The sequence below is a fragment of the Gilbertella persicaria genome (assembly GCF_025201335.1).
Source record: "Gilbertella persicaria strain CBS 190.32 chromosome Unknown B0P05scaffold_14, whole genome shotgun sequence".
NCBI classification, from domain to species: Eukaryota; Fungi; Mucoromycota; class Mucoromycetes; order Mucorales; family Choanephoraceae; genus Gilbertella; species Gilbertella persicaria.
In genome coordinates, this window is record NW_026251975.1 from 296,319 (window position 1) to 319,103 (window position 22,785).

Consider the following 22,785-nt stretch of genomic DNA (forward strand, 5'->3'; position numbering starts at 1 on the left):
CAACCTAATATACTTTATGTGACCCGGGTAAGAATGCGCCCCATTCATACAATCATGTAACGTTAAAGGTTAATGACAAAGATGTCATTTCGACACGTGCAAAATATAAAAAATAGAAAAAAAAAGCAAATACATGGTACGTTAGAAGAGGTTATCTGCATCTACAAACAGAAAAGAGCTGTTCATAAACAGCACACCTGTAATGCAAAACTCAAAGGCTTTTGTTTATGGTCAATGGTAAACTATAGTATGACAAGGAGCTCGTTTTAACCCTCTAATTTCTTTATGGGAATATATCTATTTTTGAAGAAAAGACTTTATATAGGCAGAGCAAATGTCGCTATCCAGATGTATGGATTCTGTGCAATTTTGCAGCCCAGCACAAAGGTTGAATGGCTATAAATCAATAACATATAATATTTCACAAAGATGATGTTGCACATTGGAATAAGCAAAGGGTTTTTTTATAAAATATATACATATATATATATATATTTTTAGCACTTTTTGCATAATAATTTCTATACTTGAAGAAAAAAGCAAGAAAACCATTGATTATAAAAATGTCTTTTTGCATAAACGAAAATGTTGTTCATTGAATTTTATATCTTGAAATCGTTAATATGCATTCAATTCGAACTTATTTCTTGCTCTATAGAAATAGACCATATTATTGCGCAGGCATATACGGTTACATAAAGTCATGTAGATTGTGATACATAGAAAACAACTTATTTTTATCATGAACATCCCTGTTTTAGGGTCAACGGTTATATATGCTTTTTCATAATGTCAATAATTTAATAGATAGAAATACACTTTAGGTTTTTGTTGTTGTTGTCAGAAAGAGCGAGTGCTTGAAAGTCCTGTTGTTACGAGTTGCCATTGTTCTGAATTCAATAGTCCATGATATCCTGCAACAACCTGAATTCTCTTCTTTAGTTTTGAAGTAATGCAAATCATACACTCACCTCATCAAACAATAGTTGAAGAGTGTCTGAGGGATGCTGCCATTTTCTAATAAGATCAAACATAATCCTTATTGACTATCAGATGTGTTAGCCGTTATCAAACATAGAATTATACATGCCACATCATTTAGACATTGAGGATAAATTTTGACGGCATGACAAAATCCTTGAAAAGCACTGTCTTTTTCCTCATTTTCTCTTATGTTCCTTGACAAATAAAGCCAATTTCGAGCAAACAAAGGTAAGGCAGAAGCAATCATTTCTGCATTATGAATACCTAATCGACCTATAGTATTGACTGCATTCTCATGAAGTTCTGTATAAGCTTGTGAATGGATCAGCGGAATCAATGTTTGTAGAATAGACTCTACGTATTTCTCCATGTTTTCTTTTCGCCATCGAATAGCTATTTCACCTATAGCCCAAATGGCATTATTACGCACTGATTTATAAGACATATCGTCATTCTTGAGTTGACGTATAAGTTCAGGCATAATATTTTCCAGGTAAGGGTCAAGAGTAGTAAAACAAGCCTTGGCAAGATCGCCTATTAAAGCATAAGTTGGTTGAAGTACTTCATACCGTGAATCCTAAGTACAAGGAAATTAATGTACAGTCTCTGTCTTTTTTATAGCTTACATAATGTGAACACACAGCGAGTAATGGTAATAAAGTTGATTTTTTAACAAAGGGTTCTACTGTGTTCCCCAGTCCTTGTACAATACCAGACAGTAAATCAAGAGGAACAACTATAAATTCGTCGTCCATATCATCATCAAAATCATGATAACTAGGGTCTTGTATTGCATTTTGTAATGTTGTAGAAACAAGCATAACACATCGTGTAAATACAGGCTCTGTAAATGGCAAAAAACCCACACCTAATGAAGTAGCAATGTCTGTTAAACACTACAGAATAGACTGTCAGTATACACAGGGGTAATACAGGATGCTTACACCGAGTAGAGGGAAAAGGTTTGAGTCTGTATCTTCCAAATGATTCCATCTTGATATCAGTGGTGGCATTAACACAGCAATGCATGCAGGTTCATTTAATGAAGACCCTACTGATTCTGCTAAAGTACCAATCGTATCATACAATAGTCGCAAATTTCGGTTTTTATATAATCTAAGTGCTCTTGTAAGATGGTTTAAGATGACGGGTAGATAAGGCACCAGTTCTTCAGAAGAAGCGTGTTCTTCTAATGTCGAGAAAGCTGAACAAGCAGCTTCTTGTACTCGTTTATTCTTATCTAATATACGACGCAGTAATTCCCTCAAAACAGGCTCATAAAATCTTGTACGGCCCTCATTCAAGTCATCGCATTGTGCTACAATCCAGCTAGAAAACCGACTTAAAGTCCAGCATGCAATGTAACGCACATGCGCCTATTTTTGTGTAAATATAAACAAAGCAATGAAGATGGCTCTCCTTACATTGGGATTTGACATGTTTGAGATGAGTAAAGGTATTAATTCAGGAAGATGAGGTGCAATGCTATCAAAGCCACCTAGAGACAATAATGAGATACAACACATTCGAGTACAACCAAACCTTCTGCTGCTGCACCCAATGCAAGTATGCCACTCTCAACGATTCTCCAATCGTCGCTAAACCAAGTATTGTTCAAAAGAGGTAATAGAATGTTTGTCACCTGAGATGTAAAAGCAGATGTAAGTGCATCTAAAGAGGTTGCACTAAATTTTCGAAGCGTCCATTCTGAAAAGAATTCTTCATCTTCAGGATCCTCTTCATCTTCGTCTTCTTCCCTGTAATGTCGATAATGTCTTCCATTGATTTTTATATAGCTATTACCGAATCGAAGCTGTAAATCTTGTGGACTCGAGTTTTCTTCTTCATCTTCTTCATTGCCAAACATGATCAGATCTTGGTCTGTGTAAACCAATGAGCTCAATATAACAGGGATTACACGGAGCAAATAGGGTGTCAAATAAGCACGGATCTTTTCCAATCGAGCAAATTGATGCCAAAAGTCACAAGCTTCAAGTGCTACTTTGCTATCCTCTGATTGATGACAAAAGATCATGTATTCAATCAGAGAAGATAAATAAGGCAGCAAGTTTTCGGTAAAGTGATCTAGTAACATCACAAAAGATCGACATACCTCTTGTCGCACTTGAGTGCTATTGTCTGATGCTATTCGAAACAAGGACTGTAAATACTGATCCATATGAGCAAGTAACGAAGGTGATCGGAGCTGTATAAAATGACTTAGAGCAGAGACAGCAAGCACACGAAAACGCTCATTTTTATGGTCAATAAAGGCTGTGATCTGGGGTATAATATAGTCTAGAATGGGCGTAGTATCAAATACTGCTTCATTTAGGTCAGGTGCATTATCTTCACATATTTTTTGTAGCGTATCAAGAGCCGTCTAAATTCAAGGAGGTAAGTATCTAACTATAGATATAAACACATTCTTTTTTTTTCTTACGTCAATAGCAAGTGGATCAGTGCTCTTTTCCAAAATACCCACTAGCGCCTGCATTGCTTCTGGCCAATTAAGAATTTGGCCACGGACAGTAATGGACGTCATAACTGAGCCTATTGTTCTTCGAATGGTTGTATCAGGATCAGGTGAGTCAAGCGACTGTAGACACACAGACTTGACATAATCCAACACAAACAGTGGTGTCTTGTTAAAGTTTTTCAGCAAGTTGTTCTTTAATGTTAAGCCTGCTATGGCTCGGGTATAGTTGTCTTGGTCTCTCATTAAAACGAGTATATAGACAAGATAAGCATTGTAGTCTGGAATTGCATTAAAAGAAGCTAGTCTCTAAATTTGCATTTAATAAGATATTGATCTTTATTATAGCTGTATACTTTTTGAACCAAAAACTGATCTTGGTTGTTTGGCTGTATAGCGTCTTGAAGTAAGTTTAAGAGTTCTGAAAGTCCTTGTGGGTTAGGCTTCCACTTCATGCTTATATAGAATAAGGAGAAGAAGAAAAAAGGGAAAAATAAGAAAAAAAGAAACGCGCACAAACGAACTTTTTGTATGGCATCACAAGCTAAAAATATGGTTCATTGCTAGTTGTCGCACATCTTTATTGTTACCCATTAATTTGTATTCAAATAGTGTTGAATATAGCCATAAGTCTCGCTAAGACTCTCTTCTTGTTCGTCCATCACAAGCGTTTCATTTTCTGCCATTTCGGTATCACTGTCTTCGTTTGTTTCTTGTGCTGCTCGAATATAACCTAGTTCCACATAGCTCAAGGTATTTAGGTGTGGATAATTTTCAGTGATAGCTGGAAAAATAGTGCTTGGGATCTCAGGGAAATTGTTTTGTATCATACCACAGTCTTTCAAACCAAGTAACCTCAGGTTATGGCAATTACTAATCAAACGACGCACACCCTGAGCAGTCAATCTGCGGCAAAAAGATAAATCCAGATTATGCAAAAGGGGCAAATGAGTAGCAATAGCATCCAGTGTATGATCTGTAATAGCACATTCAAGCAAAAATAGTCCACGTATATTTGGGTGTGTTTTAACAAAGGGAATAATGGCAATATCTTCAATCACTGCTCCACCTGTAAGGGAGAAATCTTGCAAGTGCGTTAAACAAGGATGTTCTGTGATGTGGTGTATAAAATCTGTATTGATCACATCACAACATACCAAATTCAAATGCGTCAAGTACTGAAAAGAAGCAAGATCATACGCTGTGTCTGTCACATTAAGCCATTTACATCCTGACAAGTCCAAATATTCAATCTTGTGCGAAACGAACGGTAATAACGCCATGGACGACAGATTAGGACACGAAGCCAGTGTTAGTTTTTTCAAATGCTGACATAAACCTAAATAATGTGCTGAACGATATGTAATCAAAGCATTTGTGACACCAAACGATTTAAGTTGAGCGCAATAGCGAGATACGTGTTTAATGCTTTTATCAGTCAGTTCATCTGCTTTGCGTAATTCAAGTACTTCCAAGTTGGGTACCAATTGTATCAGGGCCAATAACTCATCGTCATTTAGGCTTACTTTATAGCCTAGTTTAATAGTGCGAATGCATTCTCCTCTTTGGTATCGTGATATTTTTAAGCATCGTATCAGTTTTTTAAGAACAGTTGTGGTTGGGAGAATAGGTTCTCTCCATAGTTCGGGTATAGCTGCATCGTGAAATTCTTTATTTACAAAGATACAGTTGTATTTTTCAGGTTGTTTAAGTAATGTGCAAATTAAGGATATAATCTCTCTTGGTAGTTCATCGAAACGAGACATAAGTTTAATGTATAAAGGAAGAAGGAAAAAAAACTGCCTCCTGTTCCAAACAATGTAATGCATCCCATTTGAGTAATTTCATTCCGGATATTGTCCGGACCGAATATCTCAGTTCCAACTAAAAATGGGTTACCTCAGTTTGGGCGAGAGTAAATGCAGTAGCGAGAGTGATACACTTGTAGGAAATTGGCGAAAACTAGGCATCCTTCCTTTTCCCCTTTCCAAGGTAATTAGATATAAACATGATGGATAATCTATAGTTTGGATGTATGTTACTGGATGCATGATATACAAATGGATGCTAGCTCCAACATCAACTATGGATCATCTATTCAACATATACATAGAGAGCAGTCATTAATCGAATTTATAACAGATATACAATGGGTGCTTACAAATATTTGGAAGAGCTTGCTAGAAAGAAGCAATCTGACGTCTCTCGTTTCTTGCTCCGTGTCCGTTGTTGGGAATACAGACAATTGAACGTTATCCACCGCGCTTCTCGTTCTTCTCGTCCTGACAAGGCTCGTCGTTTGGGTTACAAGGCCAAGCAAGGTTTCGTTATCTACCGTATCCGTGTCCGTCGTGGTGGTCGTAAGAGACCTGTTCCCAAGGGTGCCACTTACGGTAAGCCCGTCAACGAAGGTGTTTCTCAACTCAAGTACCAACGTTCCCTCCGTTCTACTGCCGAAGAACGTGTTGGCCGCAAGTGTGCTAACTTGCGTGTCTTGAACTCTTACTGGATCAACCAAGATGCTACCTACAAGTACTACGAAGTTATCCTCGTTGACCCCTCTCACAAGGCTATCCGTCGTGATGCTCGCATCAACTGGATCGCCAACCCTGTTCACAAGCGTCGTGAAGCTCGTGGTTTGACTGCTGTTGGCAAGAAGTCCCGTGGTCACAACAAGGGTCACCGCTTCAACAACACCAAGGGTTCTGGTCGTCGTGCCACCTGGAAGCGTCGCAACACTCTTTCTCTCCGTCGTTACCGTTAAAGAGTTTATTCGCTTTTTTAATAAAATCACTTTGTGTCAAGCTCTAGATTTCACGTGCAAATAAGAAAAAGTTTATATATATTTCTGACCCCTTTTGTTCTTTTTTTTTTTTCTTTTCTCTTCTTTTTTCTTTATATATGACTGTACCTAAATTCGAGACATTGGATATTGTTCTTTTCCCTAACGGTGTAGTGGAGATTGCTCATAACAGACCAAGGCGTTCAAATGCACTTTCTCCTCAATCTTATAGAGTAAGATATACCAAATATGTTGATAGACGCGTTTAAAATAAAATAGGATTGGTTGGCTGCATTTAAATGGGCCGCTAGTTGTGAAGATGTCAAAGTAGTTGTTTTAACAGGACGTGGAAAATATTATACTTCTGGTCAAGAACTAGCTCTTCCTGATGCTAGCAGTGGGGATGTAGAAGAGGAAATGAATCGTAGAAGACAAACAACTTCGTAAGTAAACATCAAAGAGGCGTTTAAACTCATCTGTGTAAAGTGATGTTGTTGCTGAAATGATTCAATTCCCTAAACTTTTGATCGGTGCTGTCAATGGTAAATATTGCTTACAAACAATCTACTTAAACTAGAGAACAGGACCGAGTATGGGATTTGGCACAACAACACTTGCTTTGTGTGATGTCGTTTATTCTGTAGAAACAGCTACTTTTGGTACTCCCTTTATGAAATTAGGTAAGAGTCAATTTAAGCTTTTCCTTGCACTTAATTTTTTTTATTATTAAGCTTTCTGTGCCGAAGGTTGTTCTTCAATTTTGTTTCCCAGGTAAGAAAAGAAATAAATATTTTAACTCAATAATCATGCAAATCAACTAGAATTTTGGGCCCTTCCAAGGCAAACGAAATGTTGGCAAGTCACGGGATGAACAAAAAAGGTTAATGCTAACATGACATACAATAGCTATTAGGAAGAACATTCACAGCTAAAGAAATGGTGGATTGCGGCTTTATCAGTAGAACTATTCCTTCTGAAGGTTTCCGTGAAACCGTGTTGGAAATTGCAGCCAATGCCACCCAATTCTCCACAGAAGCCATTAAGGTTACTAAGGAACTCATTCGAGATGTTGATCGTGAATTGTTATTAGAAGTGAATCGACGGGAAATGAATGCGTTGGGCGAACGCATGAGTAGCAGCGATTCTATTGAAAGCATCATGCGCTTCCTGGGTAAGTTTAAAAGAACGACATGGAAAATCAATTCTAATTATATACAGAGCAAACAGCCGCCAAAAAGGCCACTAAAAAGTCAAAATTGTGATGGATTGTACAATGTCGTGTAATAAAAAAACTAATATTTGTGTAAATCCATGATGAACAAACAGATTCAGTATGCAAGTAAAACAAAGCAAAGTGCTTACTTATTTGTTCTTTTGGTTCTCCTCTCACCCCCTTACACAAAAATATTGCACTTTGTACCTCCTCTTATGGTTTTATAAACTGTCTTTATTTTTTAAACTTTTTTTATTCTTTTCTTTCTCTTTCTTTTCAAATCATACTATGAAATCTGCAATTCTTGGGTTCATTGTTGCTTTTGCAGCTACTGCTTCAGCTCAAAGTGCTAGTGAAGTTTCTACTACTGCTGCTGCTGCCACTACTACTTCTGATGTCCCTACTGCCACTTCTACTTCTTCCTGCGCTCTCCAAAGCACGTAAGTACATCAAATTACGCAATGCGTTTGTGTTAATCTCTAATTGTCTATTAGCCTTGATTTATGTCTGCAAAATGAAGACAACTATATCAAAACCTGTCAAGCTCAAGGTAAGAAAGGAATAACATAATTCAATGTAGCACAATATTTACACAGACTTTTGTTTTATAGATTTCGCTTGTTTGTGTAGAGTAAGTTTCCCCTTTTTATACAATGCCTTTATTTTTTTTCTAACTTTTACCTTTTTAGTGGAATAAGGAGAAGTTGTCTTGCTATTCTAGCTGCCCTAATGATTTAGGTGCTGGTGCTCAAAAGGCTCTTGTTGAAAACTACTGTTCTATGCCTGGTGCCAATGTGTATGTAACCACCTTTTTTGATTGGTGAACCATTGATTAACATTTTTTTTTTCTTTTATAGATCTGTTGCTCCCTGGACTAGTTCTGTTGCTCCCACTTCCACTGCAATTCTTTCCAGTAGTGCTGCTGCTTCTTCCACTGCTGCTTCAGTCTCCCCTGCACCTTCCACTGCTAAATCTGCAGCTGCTACTTTAGCTGTTGGTCAAGGAGCCCTTGCTGTTGCTGGTGCTGTCGCTGCTTACATGCTTTTCTAAGCTTATCTATCGCTCCACTTTTTTTTTCTAATTTTATCTTTTGATCCTTTTTCTTCTATAGCCCACTTAATTCAAAAAGGTATTGTGTACGTGTAAACAAATAGGCTTGTGGTTTTATTTTATTTCTTTGTATAGCCATTGATTCTATTTTTTAAATTTGTGTACAATGCCTTTTTTTTAAAAAAAATCACTTTGTTACACTTAGTCATTGATTGGTTTGTTTATTTTTATTTAGCAAATTATTTTCCCATTCATGTAATCATTAATACAATTCAAGTTCGAAATAAATTTCTCTTTATAATGTATTGAGGCCTTCGAACATAGAACAGTAAACATAAATTGCTGTGATCTTTTTAGTCTTATTCGATATAAAGTTACGCTGAATGGGAATTCATCAGGCCGTAAAAAAGACATGAAATTTATGCGTTTCGAAAAATACAGCATTCTATTTCCCACAAACTAACAAACGAATGTAAAGGTATCTATTTCTAACAACTCAACTAGCTCTCGTTCTTAACAAGAACACGAAGAAGCAAAATACTGGAGTGTTTACTATCTTAACAAATTACAAACGATCGTCAAGCGAATCAAGAAAACTGGTTGACCTTTGCCGGGGTCAGCAATAGATCCAAAGCCCAACATCATTAAGAATTTAACTCTTCTGAAGTTGATGGTTCTGAAGGATCCATTCCTCACCATTGACAAGGTAAAAAAGGAATGAAAGATTCAAAGAGTCGAGGTGAAGTCGTACAATTGTTATCCATTATTTGGGCCAGTTGGGTTTCCATTCTTACTACGCTGCCCACAAGCCAGCTTCGAGCGAGAAAAACAAGAAGATTCGCCTTCAATGGGCCAAGGACGATGTCAATTGGCCTAAATAATAGTAGTAACATTGATATTGGTATTAAAGTAGTACTGGTATCCGATTCATCATCAGATGTATTTGTTGTGGCGCTATGATTGGTATTAATATTGCTATTAACACTTTCCAAGGAATTGCCAGCTAACTGAACATGACACTTTCTGTTTTCACAAGTGGAGCACATTATGAAACTAAACTATTCTGTAAAAAGCTAAGCAAGCAACCATAGCAATTCTAATATCTAAAAATCGTTTCGGGAAGAGTAACGTCAAAAATGTTTACCAGCCACAGAAAATGACGATATGGCTTCACGGCAATAGTAGACGTGTTTTGTTCATGGCATTTGGTTTGCTTTTGTAGTATGCATTTTGAATATGGATTGCTAATTACCTTCTCGTGACCACGTTCGGGCAACCACTATTTCTATAAATATGAGCAAAATACTAGCAGTTTGATATGTGCAATGATGAGAGTGAGTATAACAGTAGAATAGAGGTAAAAAAGATAATTCTATTTGATTCCAAATAAGACATACATTGTTGTTCATTGTAATCATTTTTTCCTAGTTTGTTTGCTCTATATCAAACTGTATCTAAAAATATAGACATCCTAGTCTTTTATTTGTTGTTTCATTTTGTAAAAAAGTGTCTCATTTTCAAAAAAATGTGCCTTTTTTTTTTTTTTTTTTTTTTTTTTGCTGACCCAACCTATTTTCTTCAGCTTTATAATCATTTGCAAAAGTTTGTTTTAAAAGGGGATATCTCCTTTACAGCTTTCTCTAGAGGAAGAGTGTGTTTATGTAAGCCACTGTGCTATTAATAGTGAAAACAGTATAAGCGTTGATTGTACTACTTTCCTAAACAAGATTTATGTTTATGTGATTTGCTCTTCTTCAACAAGAAACAACAAAAATAGAAGCATGTACATAATGTCATATGAACTACTGCAACAAATTTCTTTTTTTTTGTGCACAAGGTAAAATATTGGGCTTAGATGAAGAAGTATAAGTGAACTTGACATGCATAAACAAAAAAAGAGTGCATATAAAAGAAAGACAGATTTGACATATTCATTTCCTCACAACATTCTGCATGAAAAAGAACTGTATTTTATCAATTTATACAATTATAAGTGCTGTTGTATCAGCTTATCCAAGCATATATTATGGTACAGAAGACTTGTTTGATTATGAGCCAGGAGTCAAGTTTCCATGTGACGAGAACAAATCAAGTGTAAGTTGTATCTTATCACTTAAATGACTCAATTCATGTGTTAGTGGGTAGCAAGTATCGGAATAGGTAATATCAGGACATGCCATCTACTTTGTTCTAATAAGGACCGTATCGAATAGGCAGTCCACAGCAGGTATTCCCTTTGCGTATTGACACCTCTACTGATTTTACTTGGGTTGCTGGTATTACCGTAAAGTGATGCAAACTATTACGCTCTGTATTGATCATTTATAGTGTCATTCTGACTTTTGTTCGGCTCAAAATGACCATCTTTTTGATGCTGGCAAATCTCATTCTATCACCAACCTTCACAAACAGGTGGTGTTTGATTATGGAAATGAAGAAATAGTCGAAGCCAATTTATACAAGGTAGTTTCTTTCTTTTTTTTTTATCTGGTGTTTATCCAAATAAAAATCTATAGGACAAGTTTATATTGGGTTCTGCTGATTTAAACAATTTCAGGTTTGGTAAAGCCTTCAACGTCACTGGTTTTGATGAATACGATTTCGGTAAGCTTCCTCTTTAAACTCCTCATGTTTTAATCCTGTTTTATAGCTGGTTCAATAGGATTAGGTGCTTCTTATGAAGACTTGAAAGCAAACATCACTTTGACAAAAAGAGCCATTTATAGACCTGTATCAACACGAGGCAGAGGCAGGAACGCAAGATCAATTTCAAGACGCAACAACGTGCTACAAGAAGATTTATGTGAAATAGGCTTTGGTGTAGACAAAACTGCTATTTCTGGTGACATTGCATGGTTTGATATTCCCACTTGCGACTTTGGCAAATCACCTTTTTGGAAGACTAAGCTGACAGGTGTTCAAGTACAAGATGCGATAAGCCTTGAATTAGATACATTAGCTTCATTTGATACGACTGTCAAGCAAATACAAGTACCTCAAAACGATTTAGACAGTATCTACAGAGTACTCAATGCAAAACAAAGTGAGACAACAAACAAATACGAATTCAAATGCTGTGAAGCTAAGGACTTGATATTTTCCTTTGAAAAATTCGATATTAAGCTGCCTAGTGACGTATGGACAACACCTACTGACAAAGAAGCGTATTGTACTGCCAATTTTAAACCACTTGAGCCCAACAGGGATCGCTTAGATAACATATGGAGACTTGGTATTGATTTCCTCAACAACTTTTTCTCAGTCTATAGCCTGAAAAGAAGACAGACAGGTCTTGCACTATTATCAGGCAATCGATCAGAAGGCATTTGTATTACCTCTAAAGAGTGATTTATTATTATGATTATGCTTATTACAAAAATAAAATAAAAAGACCATAGTTATACTCGTAACTTCTTCTTCATGCCTTTCCAGAAAGCATGCTGATCCTTTTCGCTGCTTCCATCTTCGTTTTCAGACCAATGTTTAGAATCTAGCTTCTTTTGTATTCTTTCAAAATCACTAGGTTCCCAAACACGAAGATCGTCAATTTCTTTAGAGATGGACAGTCTAGCCTGTAGTTGATCAGTAAATTCTTTGTAATAGGCAGCTTCAAGCGCTTGTTCGTCTATTTCAGATTGAACAGATGTTCTTCGGTGACTAGCGCCACCTACGGCATCTATAGACATATGTTTGTTATCCTTGATATGTATACTAGAGTTTCCAGACACTTCACTCAGGGTTGATTTCGGCCTAGAAGTTGTTGGAATAGGTGGCAAGGGCAAAGAAGGCGGTGGTGAAGCTGGAGGTACAACCGTGCCTTTCCAACGAGCAGTAAGTGATTTTGTTAAATTGTTGTCTGTAGATACAAAAGACGACCGAGTAGAACTGGCAGATTCATGAGTAAATTGTTCCCAAATGGTGGCAGAATCATTTGCACTTTTGATACTGTTACTCCTATTGCTTTTAGTATCTTCAGGTTTTGGTAACTGCTTTTCTAAATGTTGTTCATATTGCAATTTGCTGATTGTTTGGTTTCTCTCTAGCAGTTTATCTACAAGTGATTGAACCTTGGTATCAATATACAAAAGCTGTGCTTCGTTTTCTTTTTGTATATCACGAGCCATCTTTTCTATTTCATCCATTCTTTGTTCATAAGCTTCAAGTTGTCTTGTCATGCCTGAGATAATGACTTCATATTCTGTCTTTAAGGGCCTAAACTGCTCTAATTCTGCCCGAAGTGCTCTAAGTTCTCTATGTGCGTGTACTAAATCTTCTTGAGAAATGTCTTCATTCTCCGTGTTGCCGTTAATAGAGTTTGTGTTCACATCTTCTAAATGGCTTGTCATTTCTTGAATGAGTTTATCTTGCAGCAATAAAAGTTCAGTTTGTGTCTCTTTTTGCACTTTGAGTTGGTCTAATTCTTGACTTGATGAATCATAGAGTGTCTGGAGCTCATCTAAGCGCTTTTTGAGTGCTTCTTTTTCATGATCAATCACGAGGTGATCGCTCATTTTCTTCTCCGCCTCTAAGCTGTTGTCTTGTTCTAAGGGCTCGGGTAAAGAAGGTGCTTTAATAGACTGAGAATCGCTCTGCAGACAGACACTATTAGGTCGATTGGCTGAATATTTAGTCGCCGTGAAAGAAGTGTGCGAGATGGACCGAGATCTTGCTTTAAGATTCGAGAAACTATCTTGGTCAGAAGTTGTTGAGCTTGTAGTGAGGGAGGAAGAAGGAGACATGACAGGAAGAATTGAAGGACGGCTAGAAGGTGGTGGTGGTAGTGCCGTGTCCTGGAAACTTTTATTCAGGACCGAAACTACAGCCAAACTTTTGATACGCTGTAGTTCTTTGTCAACCTTTCTTTGACTGACAGTACTCTGTGGCCTTTTAACCCATTTGGTCTCTTTTGTTTCCATGATAATATAAAAAAAAAGAAAAAAAAGGAAAAGACTAAACAAATAAGTAATAAGGAGCTCGATATAAATAAAACGCATGTCTTTAGGTTACACAGAAAATCAGAATGATGTTTGTTCTTCAGTTCTTTTTCTTTATTACTGTATAAAGACAATTATGTTTGTAACAAGAAAAAAAAAGAATTCATTTAGACCTTGCCAGCTTCCTTGAAGTAGTTGGCAAGAGGACCCTTTTGAGGAACGAACTTGACATAACAACCATCAGGTCTGAGCTTGCCAGCAGCACGAGCTTCAACGTATTCTTCACGAGACAAAGGAGTGAAACCCCACTTCTTGGAGATAATGATCTTTTGTTGACCAGGGAACTTGTACTTACAACGTCTCAAGGCTTCAATGACAACAGCCTTGTTGGAGTCCTTGGAACGAACAGAGAAAATGATTTGACCAATGTTGACACGGGCAACAAGACCGTTGGGCTTACCGAAAGCACCACGCATACCGGTTTGCAATCTATCGGCACCAGCACAAGACAACATCTTGTTGATACGGGTGACGTGGAAGGGGTGGACACGGATACGCATGTGGAAGGAATCCTTACCAGAAGTCTTGGACATGTACTTGTTAGCACAGATACGACCAGCTTCAAGAGCTTCGGCAGAAAGTTGTTCGTATTCGTTGGAGACCAAGTGAACACAGAGAGGGAAGTCGTCAACAGAAGCCTTCTTACGACCTAAATCGTAGATTCTAAGCTTGGCATCAGGGACACCACGGTTGTATCTAGACTTGGGGTAAGGCTTGTTCTTACAGTAACGATAACAACGAGCAGGACGACGACCCATGTTGAATTCCTATAATCGAATGTCAGTCAAGATTTTTTTTTTTTTTCATTAAGAAAAGGACATCATTTTCAAGCTGGATTTTTCTTCTCTATTCCATCCATCTTCTTTATCCAATTCAACATCCATCGAAGAATGATTGCCTTTCTTTAATGCATGATCATGATCCACTCACCAAGTACAAAGTACAAAAAAGAGAGGAGGATTACTTGAACGCCTCTATGTGCCTTTTTGACCATCTACCCGTCTTGATTCCAAAAAAAAAGCGCGGGATTTGAATACTAGTATTGTGAGTACTATATCCGGGCCGGATACTCTTTTTCTGTCATGCAAGCCTTTTCACTCTTCATCATGAGCTCCCATCGATCTCGGTACAATGACCGTAAACGAAAATCAGAATATGTACCTGAAGAGAAGTACGATGTTGACGGAACCTTGATCAAGAATCAAGAGGCGTTTAAAAAGAAAGTTTGGGATCTCAAAGATATTGTAAAGAAGTAAACCGACTGTTAAATCCGCGAATATTGACAAACATACAGATATACTATCAAGATAAACGAATAGAAGCAATCAAAGCAGCTCAAAAATTTATGAAAGAGTCTAAGAATGATAAAGATTGTAAGCTCTTTGAATTAGATATGGATAAGCCTTGGACAGAAGAGACAGACGAGCTTTTTTTCTCTAAAAGAAATCGTGGTCTAGCTTCTTGGTTTACTCCTACAGGTTCACCTATATATTATGAGTTTGAAGGCATGTTATGACTTGGCGTTGAAATTCTCTAATTATGACATGCCTAATAGGTTTCTACATCAAATTAAAGGAAAGTATCTTCAAAGACAAGGCACCAAAAAGGTATACAAGTGCAGATAGATTTAATTTGATGCGTCAAGAAGGCGAGTTGATACGCCATGCACTCGTCTTGTTTCATGATTTTCAAAAAAAGAAAAAAGAAAACTTAAAAAAGAAGATTGAGGAAACCAAGGCAGCCTTACCAGTGACCCCTTATGCTCCAGCTATTGTAGAAACCTTAAAGAAGCATCGGGTTTTGTTGATTGCTGGGGATACTGGCTGTGGAAAAAGTACTCAGGGTATGTGGTTTATTGAGTTACTATTCTTCTAAAAGTGTATGTTTGATAGTACCTCAAATCTTGATGAATGCAGGGTTTGATAAAATTGCATGTACTCAACCTCGCCGTATTGCTTGTTCTTCTCTTGCAAGACGTGTCAGGTATAAGCAGTTGCTAACAAATCAACCTTATATTAATGCAATGCTAGCTATGAAACGTTGAATGAATATGGCTCAAGGATTGGCTATCAAGTTCGGTTTGAAAAAAACAAGTCAAGTAATACGCGGGTGTTGTTCTTGACAGAAGTATTTACTACCTTGTTACAAAATGTATACTTATTCAGTTATAAATAGGGTCTTCTTTTGCGCCAATATGCTGCTGATAACATGTTGTCCATGTATGATGTGATCGTAGTAGATGAAGTCCATGAACGCCATATGATGGGTGAGTTGCAAGAAAAAGCACAAGTAACCAACGTAGCTTATTCGCTTCTTTCCCTAGGTGATTTTCTGCTCGCTTTATTAAAAAAGACATTAACCCAAAGAAAAGATTTATACGTTGTATTGATGAGTGCAACAATTAATGCAGAGTTATTTGCTCAGTATTTTGATGCACCTACTTTAATTGTAAGAAACAAATCGTATTTGAAAAGGCTTAACTATCTTTTTTTATCTCAAAGGTGCCAGGAAAAATGTACAGTGTCAAAATACATTACTGGCCTCAAGGGGAAGATGACAAGAACCTTGTTGATGAAGCAACACATCGAAAAAGACACTCTGAAGCAATCAAAGTAAGCTACCTGATTCCCTTTTTATTTTGACTTGTTCTGATATTTTATCAAGAAATCTATTCCCAGTAGACCTCAAATGATAAAACCAGGTACGAAATATAATTAGCATATCCAACGCCTCATTTAAGCCGAATAGACCCATACATTAAAGTGTTGGAATATATTGATCAATCTGTTCCTTTGGATGAGCGAGGAGACTTGCTGATTTTCATGTCTGGTATTAATGAGGTATGTGCTTAAAAAAGTTTTTTTTCTAACATTGAATAGATATCTTCATTAGCTGAAGACCTTACGGCTTACGCTCAAGATACAAAGTAAGGAAATCCATGGCGAAATAGTTTATCTGACCAATTTTTAGAAAATGGGTCATTTTGATGCTTCATTCTTCACTTACAGTAGAAGAGCAAGAGAAGGTATTTGACTCTCCTCCAGAAGGCGTTCGTAAATGCATCATTAGTTCAAACATGTAAGTTGTTTGCTTTCTACATAGTTCTTATTCGTTAATAGTGCAGAAACGAGTATTACCATCGATGGTATTCGTTTTATCATTGATTCTGGTAAGTTGTGTGACATATAAGCAAGACTTAAATAACACAAATGAAAAGGAAAAGTAAAAGAAATGAATCATGATCCAGGCTCAAAAGTGAGTCGATTATCAGAATTCTGGATTTCAAAAGCAAGTGCCAAACAAAGAACAGGTCGAGCAGGCAGAACGGGGCCAGGCGAATGCTTTCGATTTTATTCAGAAAATGAGTTTAATCATTTCCATGATTTTGCTATTCCTGAAATACGAAGAGAAGCACTGGATCCTTTGTTATTACAGATTAAATACATGGGATTGGGCAATCCTCGAAAGTTTGATTATATTGAGGTACAATTGACCGTTAAGTTTGACTAGATTTAATCATGATGCTGTAGGCTCCTTCCATAGACTACATTAACTCTTCTATGGAGTTTTTGTATAATTTGGGCGCTGTTGATCAAGATGAAAATTTGCTTGGGTTAGGTTCAGTTTTAGCTAAACTCCCTGTAGATGCTACAGTTGGAAAGATGTTGCTTCTTGGCGTGGTATGGATTATATTCTGTCGCAACAAAGAATTAATTGCCTCATGATAGGTATTCAATATCATAGATCCAATCTTGACTATTGCTGCTGGTATGAGTCTGCAGTCACCATTCGCAAGAACTACGCCTAGTTCTAATAGGGAACATCTTCAAGTATAGTACATTCATTCACAGACTACAAAACTGACTTTTCCAAAGAACCGCAGTGAATTCGATTCAAAGCATGGTGATCCATTCACTCTATTAAACTTGTGGGAGAAGTGGATTGCCGTAAAAGAAAGCAAGGTATATAAAATCTAAAAAAATGTACTTTAAGTACTCAACATTCTAGACATCGTCTCGAAAATGGTGCAAACAACACATGATTGAAGAGCATAGATTATACGAGGTGAGATGTAAATTTTTAAAAGGACTGCCTCTAAAAAAAACTGCATATGTAGATTGCGAAAATGAAAAGACAATTTGAAAAGATTCTAAACGACTTTCAACCTGGTTTACTGCAATCATTGAAAACAAACGATGGCGATTCGGAAGAAGAGAAGGTATAGAATTGTATGCATTAATCAGACATTGATTCTTTGAGACAATAGGTTAACGAAGCATCAAGACATGCTGTCCGAGAAAAGCTTCGTAGAGAGAAATATGACCAAAGAAGTAATAAAAGAAGACGAGTTTTGGATATGCATTCTTTGGAAAACCACGGTAAAACAACTAACCAATATCTGACTCCATTCTCATCTTTTATTTCCTATACGCATAGCCGAAGAACAAGATGAAGGAGCGTCCGAAAGAAAAGATATTCGAGATCTTGAATTTTCCTTAATGAATAATGTAAAGCGTCTCAAGTCGAGAGCATCCTCTCCTTCAGAAGCAGAAATACAAATGGTCAAGCTTATTTTATGTTCCTCCTTATATCCACAACTAGCAATAGGTGATGAGCATAATCCGTATAGAAAAAGCAATGAAATTGTATTCCATGTGCCAGGTAAACAAACCGCCTTTTCATGAAGTTAGGCTGATTAGGTCTTCCTTGTAGTAAAGAGCTTTATATCTATTCATCCGAGCAGTGTTATTGCATCTCATCCAGAATGGGTACAAGGCCACAACAAAAATACTCGTAAAGGTATATAAACTCGGAATTGTTTGCTTGCATCTCATGCAATTAAATAATAGATGATAAGACAGTAGAAGAGGCAATGTATCATCAATTACTATGCTATCTACAATTATTAGAAACTAACAAGCCTTTTCTTGTCAATATCACAAGAGTACCTGGTAAAGTCTCGCATGGTTGGCATACCTTTGTTTTTTCTAACTTTTGACAATAGGTATCCATGCATTGCTTTTGTTTGGAAAGACAAGTAAGTAATAGAAAAAAAAATGGTTGAAACAAAAGCTAAAATGATACTAGTCGATCTGAATTTGGATTGTAGTGTCATTGTGGTTGATTCATACTTCATGATTCATTTTAAGACTACACAAGTCGCAGAATACATCCTTTATTTAGTCTGGAAGATTCGTACAGAATGGCAAAAACTCCAAAATATCCGCATTAGTCGTGGACTAGAAAGCGTAAGTAGTTTGATATCTTGAACATCTTTTTTTGATAATCGTTCCATCTAGTTTGTAGATTCACCTTCAGATGAGGAAATTATTAGTCCGGAAGCAAAGAAGGGTCTACCTTTGACGATACAGCAAATACTAAATGAACAACTAGACTCAAAGACAAAAGACAGTCGATGGGATATGTGGACACCTGAAGTAGAAAAGCATTTTCAATCAGAAATGCAAAAATTTAGAGGTAATTCCCCTTCTTTGAAATAACTCGATTGGACTAAATATCATATAGAGAAAATAATAGACTTTATGGAAACATCAATATCCGCAGAACTGAGGGCTGCTAAGGCATCTGAACTGTTGAAGATGGTAATGAAAATCAATTCAAATATTGACAAGACTCATGCATAAAATAGTACCCAAAATTCATTGGCAATGGAGAAAGTGATCAAGAGCAGAGTTTACCAAGAGAATGGAAAGCAAAAGATGGTAAAGATTAAGACAATATTCAAATAAGACGTTAAGCTGTATACTGTAGTTATTCGTTCCGGAATACGCATTTCAACCAATATATTTTACAATAGCATCGAAATGCCCTCATGTGCATCGACTATTCCTATGGATCAAGAAAGTATACCTGCCAATATCAAAACATTTTGGTTTTGTCAATACTGTAACAAGATATATACATTTAATAGGATGCAAGCAGTGGATCATCTTTCCCAAGATTGTTCTACAAAATCAAACAAGGAAAACTGTCTTCAAATAGAATCAACTTAAATTTATTATTTTCTTAAAATAAAATCATGCTCGTCATCATCATACGAGTTGTGTTGTGGAATAGACTCGCTGATCTGTGGCTGATAGCTTGATTTGCGTTCAAGAAGTGTGCTTGATGGTCGTCTTTTGATTCCTGCGTGCAGATCCTGATTTGCAGCGCTGTTGTCAGATTTTATTCTACCCAGATGACTTCGTCTTCGTTCTTCATGACTACGTTTCACGGCTTGATCAAGTGATCTAAATACTTCATCATTGAGATAATAAGACTTTAATAGAAGTTCCATAAGCTGCAATCGTTCTTCTACTTGCTGAACTCGGTTTTCATAACTTGTGGTTTCATCAGCTTGTTCTTCTAATGCTATGTCTTTATTGTACGGATTAAAGTCGGTGCGTCCAAAGGCATTCAGAGTAAACTTGTTTACAGGATTGACAAGTGGTACAGGTGTTCCCATACGATCAAAGTAATTTGCTAGCTTGTCAGTCAACTTTGTCCTGAGTCTTCCAAACGACCAACGATGAACTATGCCCCATGGAGACTGAGGACGGAATCCAAAAAGAATTGTTTGTAATGCAATGAAAAGTCCAAGTACACCACCAGCTTGAGCAAAAGCATTCAGTAAAGTAAACACTTTCTGTTCTGTATCGATATTGATTGTGAACGAGCTTGGTTGGATTGTGAGTTGGGCTACTGGCATGCCTGGAATAATATTGTTAGGGTTTTGAGGCGCATCTTTGTATCGACTACTAATCGTCAGTGTTTCATCATAAGTAGGAGAGAACCCAATATAGTTCCAACCATCGTAAGGACGCAACATTTTTGTCTGAGTGATTGTGTATGATGCAGTGGAAGTAATGCTTTGTTTAATAATGAATGAATTTTCTACTAGATCAAACGATTGTTCTGCTGCCATCCATTTTCTTAGTTCCGATGGTTCTAAATGGTTGACAATTGTGTCATTGATAAGATTATAGGCATATGTATTTGGGTCATAACCAGGCGCAAACATATCAACATAAATGACACCCATTGTGATATTTTCTGTTGGCTGAGCCATAAAGGAAAAAGTGATCTTTGTACCTGTTGAATCCAAGTATCCAAACTTGTCGTCAATGATATAGAAGGAAGGACCCGGCAGAAATAAGAAGCAGGCAACACTCCCAAAATAGTCAGTATAAATAGGTGTATGCAGACTCATGTTAAGTGGCTGAATATACTGAGAACATTCTGTGCCATTTCTAAATCGACAAATGACACCCATATTTGGATCAGTCGTATCAAAGCCGTCAAAACAAAACCGAACATCTAGGGCCTATTAGCTATCTAGAAAATTGAGTCAGTGTTTACCTGGAGCAAGAACAGCATCCGTCACTAAGTTTGTGTGCTGGATGACTAAAGGACTATTTATAGACTTGTAGATGACATAGACGACAAATGCTAAAAATAAAAAAAACAAAATGAACCGTACAAGCAATCTTGCTGTTTCCGCCCATAGTGGCTCCCCGGATCTAGAACATTTAGTTAAATACACTGCAAAGTAGTACTATACCTTGGCTTCCATATGATTTCATAGTGGATAAATCTAGTAGCTCTTTTGATCGGTGGCACATATTTCCAAAGCAAAGTAAAAAGAAGTATTATAGTCATGGCAGCAGCAACAGTAATACCAACAATAGCAGCGGTACTCATTTCATGATGGCCGTAGGTAATACCTATACTGTCATACTCTGGATTATTCGTAAACCATCTCAAAACTCTTGACTGTATGGATTCTCCTGGTTGAGGTAGGCTGATCAAGACACCAATGGTTTCAGCATAAGAGATACCCGCGCTACCTAGATGCAAGTGAGTAAGTATTTTTTCACTTACTACAAGGTGCTCACCTGTAGCAATCACAATTTCAGAAGAGTTTAACAATACCATTGTACCATATGCAAAAGGCAAAGGAATAGGTCCTACAGTAGGAACATTAAACCAAGTCCATGTTGTTGTGTCAAGAGCCATTAGCCCATTGGGAGGCTGACCCGCATATTGATTTCCAAAAGCTCTATAGTCAATCCCTAAGAAATTTGATTAAAATGAGAGCTGCTCTCGTCGTTTCTTTTAAAAAATACCCCCATAATAATAAATAGTAGAGCCATCTGGACCTATTCAAAAAGGGTTTTTTTTAGTAAACCTGGTTGAGCCATTCATTCAAACGTTACCCAAGACACTAGAGGCAAATACTCTTTCAGGAGGTGGCGTACCAGTTATATTTTGCATGCGAATCTGATTCAAATTTGTATCGTATAGAATCACTTGATCAGTGGGGTAGCTTTGGTTAACACTCTTGTCATACCCAAATGCAATGACCACAATGCCATTTCTATCGTAACCATGAATTGTGTTCTTCTCCCTCTCTTTTTACTTACGATAGCATATCTGCACAAGATCCTATTATTCCAAGCCTCGAGTTATGGTTGATTGCTGTCATGTTTGTTACTATAGACATGTTCCTCAGATCAAACCTAAAAATAGACGTCGCCTGTATATAATTGTCCAGTATAAGCTCATCGCCACCGAGCATGTAAATGGCGTCTTTGTTAGGAGATATAGCCGTAGCAAAGCCAAACCGAGTGGCAGGGAGAGTTCTTATAACATTTTGACTACTTTGTGGCAAAGACCAAGAATTATTTGCAATACTAAACAATGCCAATCCTGAAGGATATATGGTGCGATTTCTAGTAGTATTATACTCTGGATAGTCTGCGTTAATTGCAACTAGTGTTTGATCTCCAGGTAATGCATAGCCCTTGCAACTATCGCATGTCACTTGTCTTCTCGGTGAAATTATATTGACTTGCAATTCACCATTAGAAGAGAAGCTTAGGGTTGTAATATTTACATTATAAGCATCGGGATTACCAGTATCATCGACAATCCTTCCACCAAAAATGTAAATGAGATTGCCAATGGCTGCACTTGCTGCATAATTAATGGGAGGAACTATTATACTTTTCTGAAGATCACCATAGAATGCTAATACATGACCTTTTAGACAAAATAGAATGAGTAGAACAGAAAAAAGTTTCATGTCAGATATGGCTTGAGAGAGAAAAAAAAAGAGAGAGAGCAAAGAAAAAGATCTCAAGTAAGCATGTGTTATTTATTTGAAGCCAAAGCTCAAAGTGTATACTATGATGCTTTAAATAGGCTTGAAATCCAGCTATTTTGTTCTCCCAAACAATTGACGTGCATAACTAATATGCAACAGGTCATATTGATGAGTTTATTT

General features: G+C 37.0%; 11 protein-coding genes across 11 annotated transcripts; 6 read left to right on the top strand and 5 right to left on the bottom strand.

The window, feature by feature from the left end:
* Positions 1-666: 666 nt before the first annotated feature.
* B0P05DRAFT_536847 (armadillo-type protein) lies at positions 667-3,935 on the bottom strand. The gene is made up of 8 exons (XM_051577635.1): positions 3,428-3,935; positions 2,527-3,367; positions 2,409-2,482; positions 1,929-2,360; positions 1,611-1,880; positions 1,091-1,561; positions 972-1,046; positions 667-924 (listed from the first exon to the last, which is right to left on the bottom strand). Exons 1-8 carry the CDS (start codon positions 3,704-3,706, stop codon positions 841-843), a joined length of 2,526 nt encoding a protein of 841 aa, XP_051436110.1. The 5' UTR covers positions 3,707-3,935; the 3' UTR covers positions 667-840.
* B0P05DRAFT_536855 (uncharacterized protein) lies at positions 3,936-5,247 on the bottom strand. The gene has a single exon (XM_051577636.1). It carries the CDS (start codon positions 5,224-5,226, stop codon positions 4,054-4,056), a length of 1,173 nt encoding a protein of 390 aa, XP_051436111.1. The 5' UTR covers positions 5,227-5,247; the 3' UTR covers positions 3,936-4,053.
* B0P05DRAFT_536857 (60S ribosomal protein L15) lies at positions 5,248-6,225 on the top strand (the record flags this gene model as incomplete). The annotated part of the gene is made up of 1 exon (XM_051577637.1): positions 5,248-6,225. The coding sequence occupies exon 1, from the start codon at positions 5,610-5,612 to the stop codon at positions 6,222-6,224; it is 615 nt and encodes a 204-aa protein (XP_051436112.1). The 5' UTR covers positions 5,248-5,609.
* A 129-nt stretch (positions 6,226-6,354) lies between these two features.
* On the top strand, positions 6,355-7,729 carry B0P05DRAFT_536859 (ClpP/crotonase-like domain-containing protein). Its single transcript, XM_051577638.1, has 8 exons — positions 6,355-6,475; positions 6,522-6,685; positions 6,729-6,784; positions 6,827-6,922; positions 6,974-7,013; positions 7,064-7,097; positions 7,149-7,413; positions 7,461-7,729. The coding sequence occupies exons 1-8, from the start codon at positions 6,362-6,364 to the stop codon at positions 7,502-7,504; spliced, it is 813 nt and encodes a 270-aa protein (XP_051436113.1). The 5' UTR covers positions 6,355-6,361; the 3' UTR covers positions 7,505-7,729.
* Positions 7,730-8,810, top strand: B0P05DRAFT_536870 (uncharacterized protein). The gene is made up of 5 exons (XM_051577639.1): positions 7,730-7,895; positions 7,950-8,005; positions 8,067-8,086; positions 8,145-8,251; positions 8,313-8,810. The coding sequence occupies exons 1-5, from the start codon at positions 7,744-7,746 to the stop codon at positions 8,503-8,505; spliced, it is 528 nt and encodes a 175-aa protein (XP_051436114.1). The 5' UTR covers positions 7,730-7,743; the 3' UTR covers positions 8,506-8,810.
* Positions 8,811-10,455: 1,645 nt separating this feature from the next.
* B0P05DRAFT_508015 (aspartic peptidase domain-containing protein) lies at positions 10,456-11,853 on the top strand (the record flags this gene model as incomplete). The annotated part of the gene is made up of 6 exons (XM_051575561.1): positions 10,456-10,599; positions 10,644-10,665; positions 10,719-10,789; positions 10,834-10,968; positions 11,022-11,109; positions 11,156-11,853. 6 exons carry the CDS (start codon positions 10,459-10,461, stop codon positions 11,851-11,853), a joined length of 1,155 nt encoding a protein of 384 aa, XP_051436115.1.
* B0P05DRAFT_536880 (uncharacterized protein) lies at positions 11,848-13,450 on the bottom strand. The gene has a single exon (XM_051577640.1). It carries the CDS (start codon positions 13,419-13,421, stop codon positions 11,904-11,906), a length of 1,518 nt encoding a protein of 505 aa, XP_051436116.1. The 5' UTR covers positions 13,422-13,450; the 3' UTR covers positions 11,848-11,903.
* A 154-nt stretch (positions 13,451-13,604) lies between these two features.
* Positions 13,605-14,266, bottom strand: B0P05DRAFT_536882 (putative ribosomal protein L10; the record flags this gene model as incomplete). Its single annotated transcript, XM_051577641.1, has 1 exon — positions 13,605-14,266. Exon 1 carries the CDS (start codon positions 14,255-14,257, stop codon positions 13,607-13,609), a length of 651 nt encoding a protein of 216 aa, XP_051436117.1. The 5' UTR covers positions 14,258-14,266.
* Positions 14,267-14,473: 207 nt separating this feature from the next.
* Positions 14,474-19,356, top strand: B0P05DRAFT_50643 (P-loop containing nucleoside triphosphate hydrolase protein). Its single transcript, XM_051575539.1, has 28 exons — positions 14,474-14,751; positions 14,807-15,004; positions 15,055-15,342; positions 15,392-15,482; positions 15,530-15,626; positions 15,675-15,765; positions 15,823-15,947; positions 16,001-16,111; positions 16,164-16,200; positions 16,248-16,339; positions 16,379-16,425; positions 16,470-16,577; positions 16,619-16,668; positions 16,717-16,982; positions 17,030-17,179; positions 17,228-17,329; positions 17,375-17,461; positions 17,508-17,564; positions 17,617-17,718; positions 17,767-17,878; positions 17,937-18,161; positions 18,213-18,299; positions 18,350-18,451; positions 18,505-18,537; positions 18,588-18,748; positions 18,800-18,977; positions 19,026-19,222; positions 19,272-19,356. Exons 2-27 carry the CDS (start codon positions 14,845-14,847, stop codon positions 19,142-19,144), a joined length of 3,078 nt encoding a protein of 1,025 aa, XP_051436118.1. The 5' UTR covers positions 14,474-14,751; positions 14,807-14,844; the 3' UTR covers positions 19,145-19,222; positions 19,272-19,356.
* B0P05DRAFT_467574 (uncharacterized protein) lies at positions 19,150-19,513 on the top strand (the record flags this gene model as incomplete). The annotated part of the gene is made up of 2 exons (XM_051574388.1): positions 19,150-19,222; positions 19,272-19,513. Coding segments are annotated over 2 exons (315 nt in total), but the record flags the coding sequence as incomplete, so codon positions are not given.
* On the bottom strand, positions 19,509-22,688 carry B0P05DRAFT_536892 (uncharacterized protein). Its single transcript, XM_051577642.1, has 7 exons — positions 21,923-22,688; positions 21,716-21,876; positions 21,626-21,658; positions 21,395-21,571; positions 21,061-21,346; positions 20,859-21,019; positions 19,509-20,816 (listed from the first exon to the last, which is right to left on the bottom strand). The coding sequence occupies exons 1-7, from the start codon at positions 22,582-22,584 to the stop codon at positions 19,519-19,521; spliced, it is 2,778 nt and encodes a 925-aa protein (XP_051436120.1). The 5' UTR covers positions 22,585-22,688; the 3' UTR covers positions 19,509-19,518.
* Positions 22,689-22,785: the final 97 nt, after the last annotated feature.

Bases quoted from the DNA above. Each gene is read 5' to 3' on its own strand.
- B0P05DRAFT_536847 (XM_051577635.1), bottom strand. From the start codon at position 3,706: ATGAGAGACCAAGACAACTATACCCGAGCCATAGCAGGCTTAACATTA. The intron at 2,483-2,526 runs GTTTGGTTGTAC...TATTGTCTCTAG, and splicing joins ATTGGGTGCAGCAGCAGAAG to GTGGCTTTGATAGCATTGCA. The intron at 925-971 runs GTGAGTGTATGA...AAGAGAATTCAG, and splicing joins TTCAACTATTGTTTGATGAG to GTTGTTGCAGGATATCATGG.
- B0P05DRAFT_536855 (XM_051577636.1), bottom strand. From the start codon at position 5,226: ATGTCTCGTTTCGATGAACTACCAAGAGAGATTATATCCTTAATTTGC.
- B0P05DRAFT_536859 (XM_051577638.1), top strand. From the start codon at position 6,362: ATGACTGTACCTAAATTCGAGACATTGGATATTGTTCTTTTCCCTAAC. The intron at 7,098-7,148 runs GCAAGTCACGGG...GACATACAATAG, and splicing joins CCAAGGCAAACGAAATGTTG to CTATTAGGAAGAACATTCAC. The intron at 7,414-7,460 runs GTAAGTTTAAAA...AATTATATACAG, and splicing joins AAGCATCATGCGCTTCCTGG to AGCAAACAGCCGCCAAAAAG.
- B0P05DRAFT_536870 (XM_051577639.1), top strand. From the start codon at position 7,744: ATGAAATCTGCAATTCTTGGGTTCATTGTTGCTTTTGCAGCTACTGCT. The intron at 7,896-7,949 runs GTAAGTACATCA...ATTGTCTATTAG, and splicing joins TCCTGCGCTCTCCAAAGCAC to CCTTGATTTATGTCTGCAAA. The intron at 8,252-8,312 runs GTATGTAACCAC...TTTCTTTTATAG, and splicing joins TCTATGCCTGGTGCCAATGT to ATCTGTTGCTCCCTGGACTA.
- B0P05DRAFT_536880 (XM_051577640.1), bottom strand. From the start codon at position 13,421: ATGGAAACAAAAGAGACCAAATGGGTTAAAAGGCCACAGAGTACTGTC.
- B0P05DRAFT_50643 (XM_051575539.1), top strand. From the start codon at position 14,845: ATGAAAGAGTCTAAGAATGATAAAGATTGTAAGCTCTTTGAATTAGAT. The intron at 16,112-16,163 runs GTAAGCTACCTG...TATTTTATCAAG, and splicing joins GACACTCTGAAGCAATCAAA to AAATCTATTCCCAGTAGACC. The intron at 17,719-17,766 runs GTATAGAATTGT...TTGAGACAATAG, and splicing joins GCGATTCGGAAGAAGAGAAG to GTTAACGAAGCATCAAGACA.
- B0P05DRAFT_536892 (XM_051577642.1), bottom strand. From the start codon at position 22,584: ATGAAACTTTTTTCTGTTCTACTCATTCTATTTTGTCTAAAAGGTCAT. The intron at 21,877-21,922 runs GTAAGTAAAAAG...TGGTTACGATAG, and splicing joins TCTTGTGCAGATATGCTATC to AAATGGCATTGTGGTCATTG. The intron at 20,817-20,858 runs GTAAACACTGAC...AATAGGCCCTAG, and splicing joins GGATGCTGTTCTTGCTCCAG to ATGTTCGGTTTTGTTTTGAC.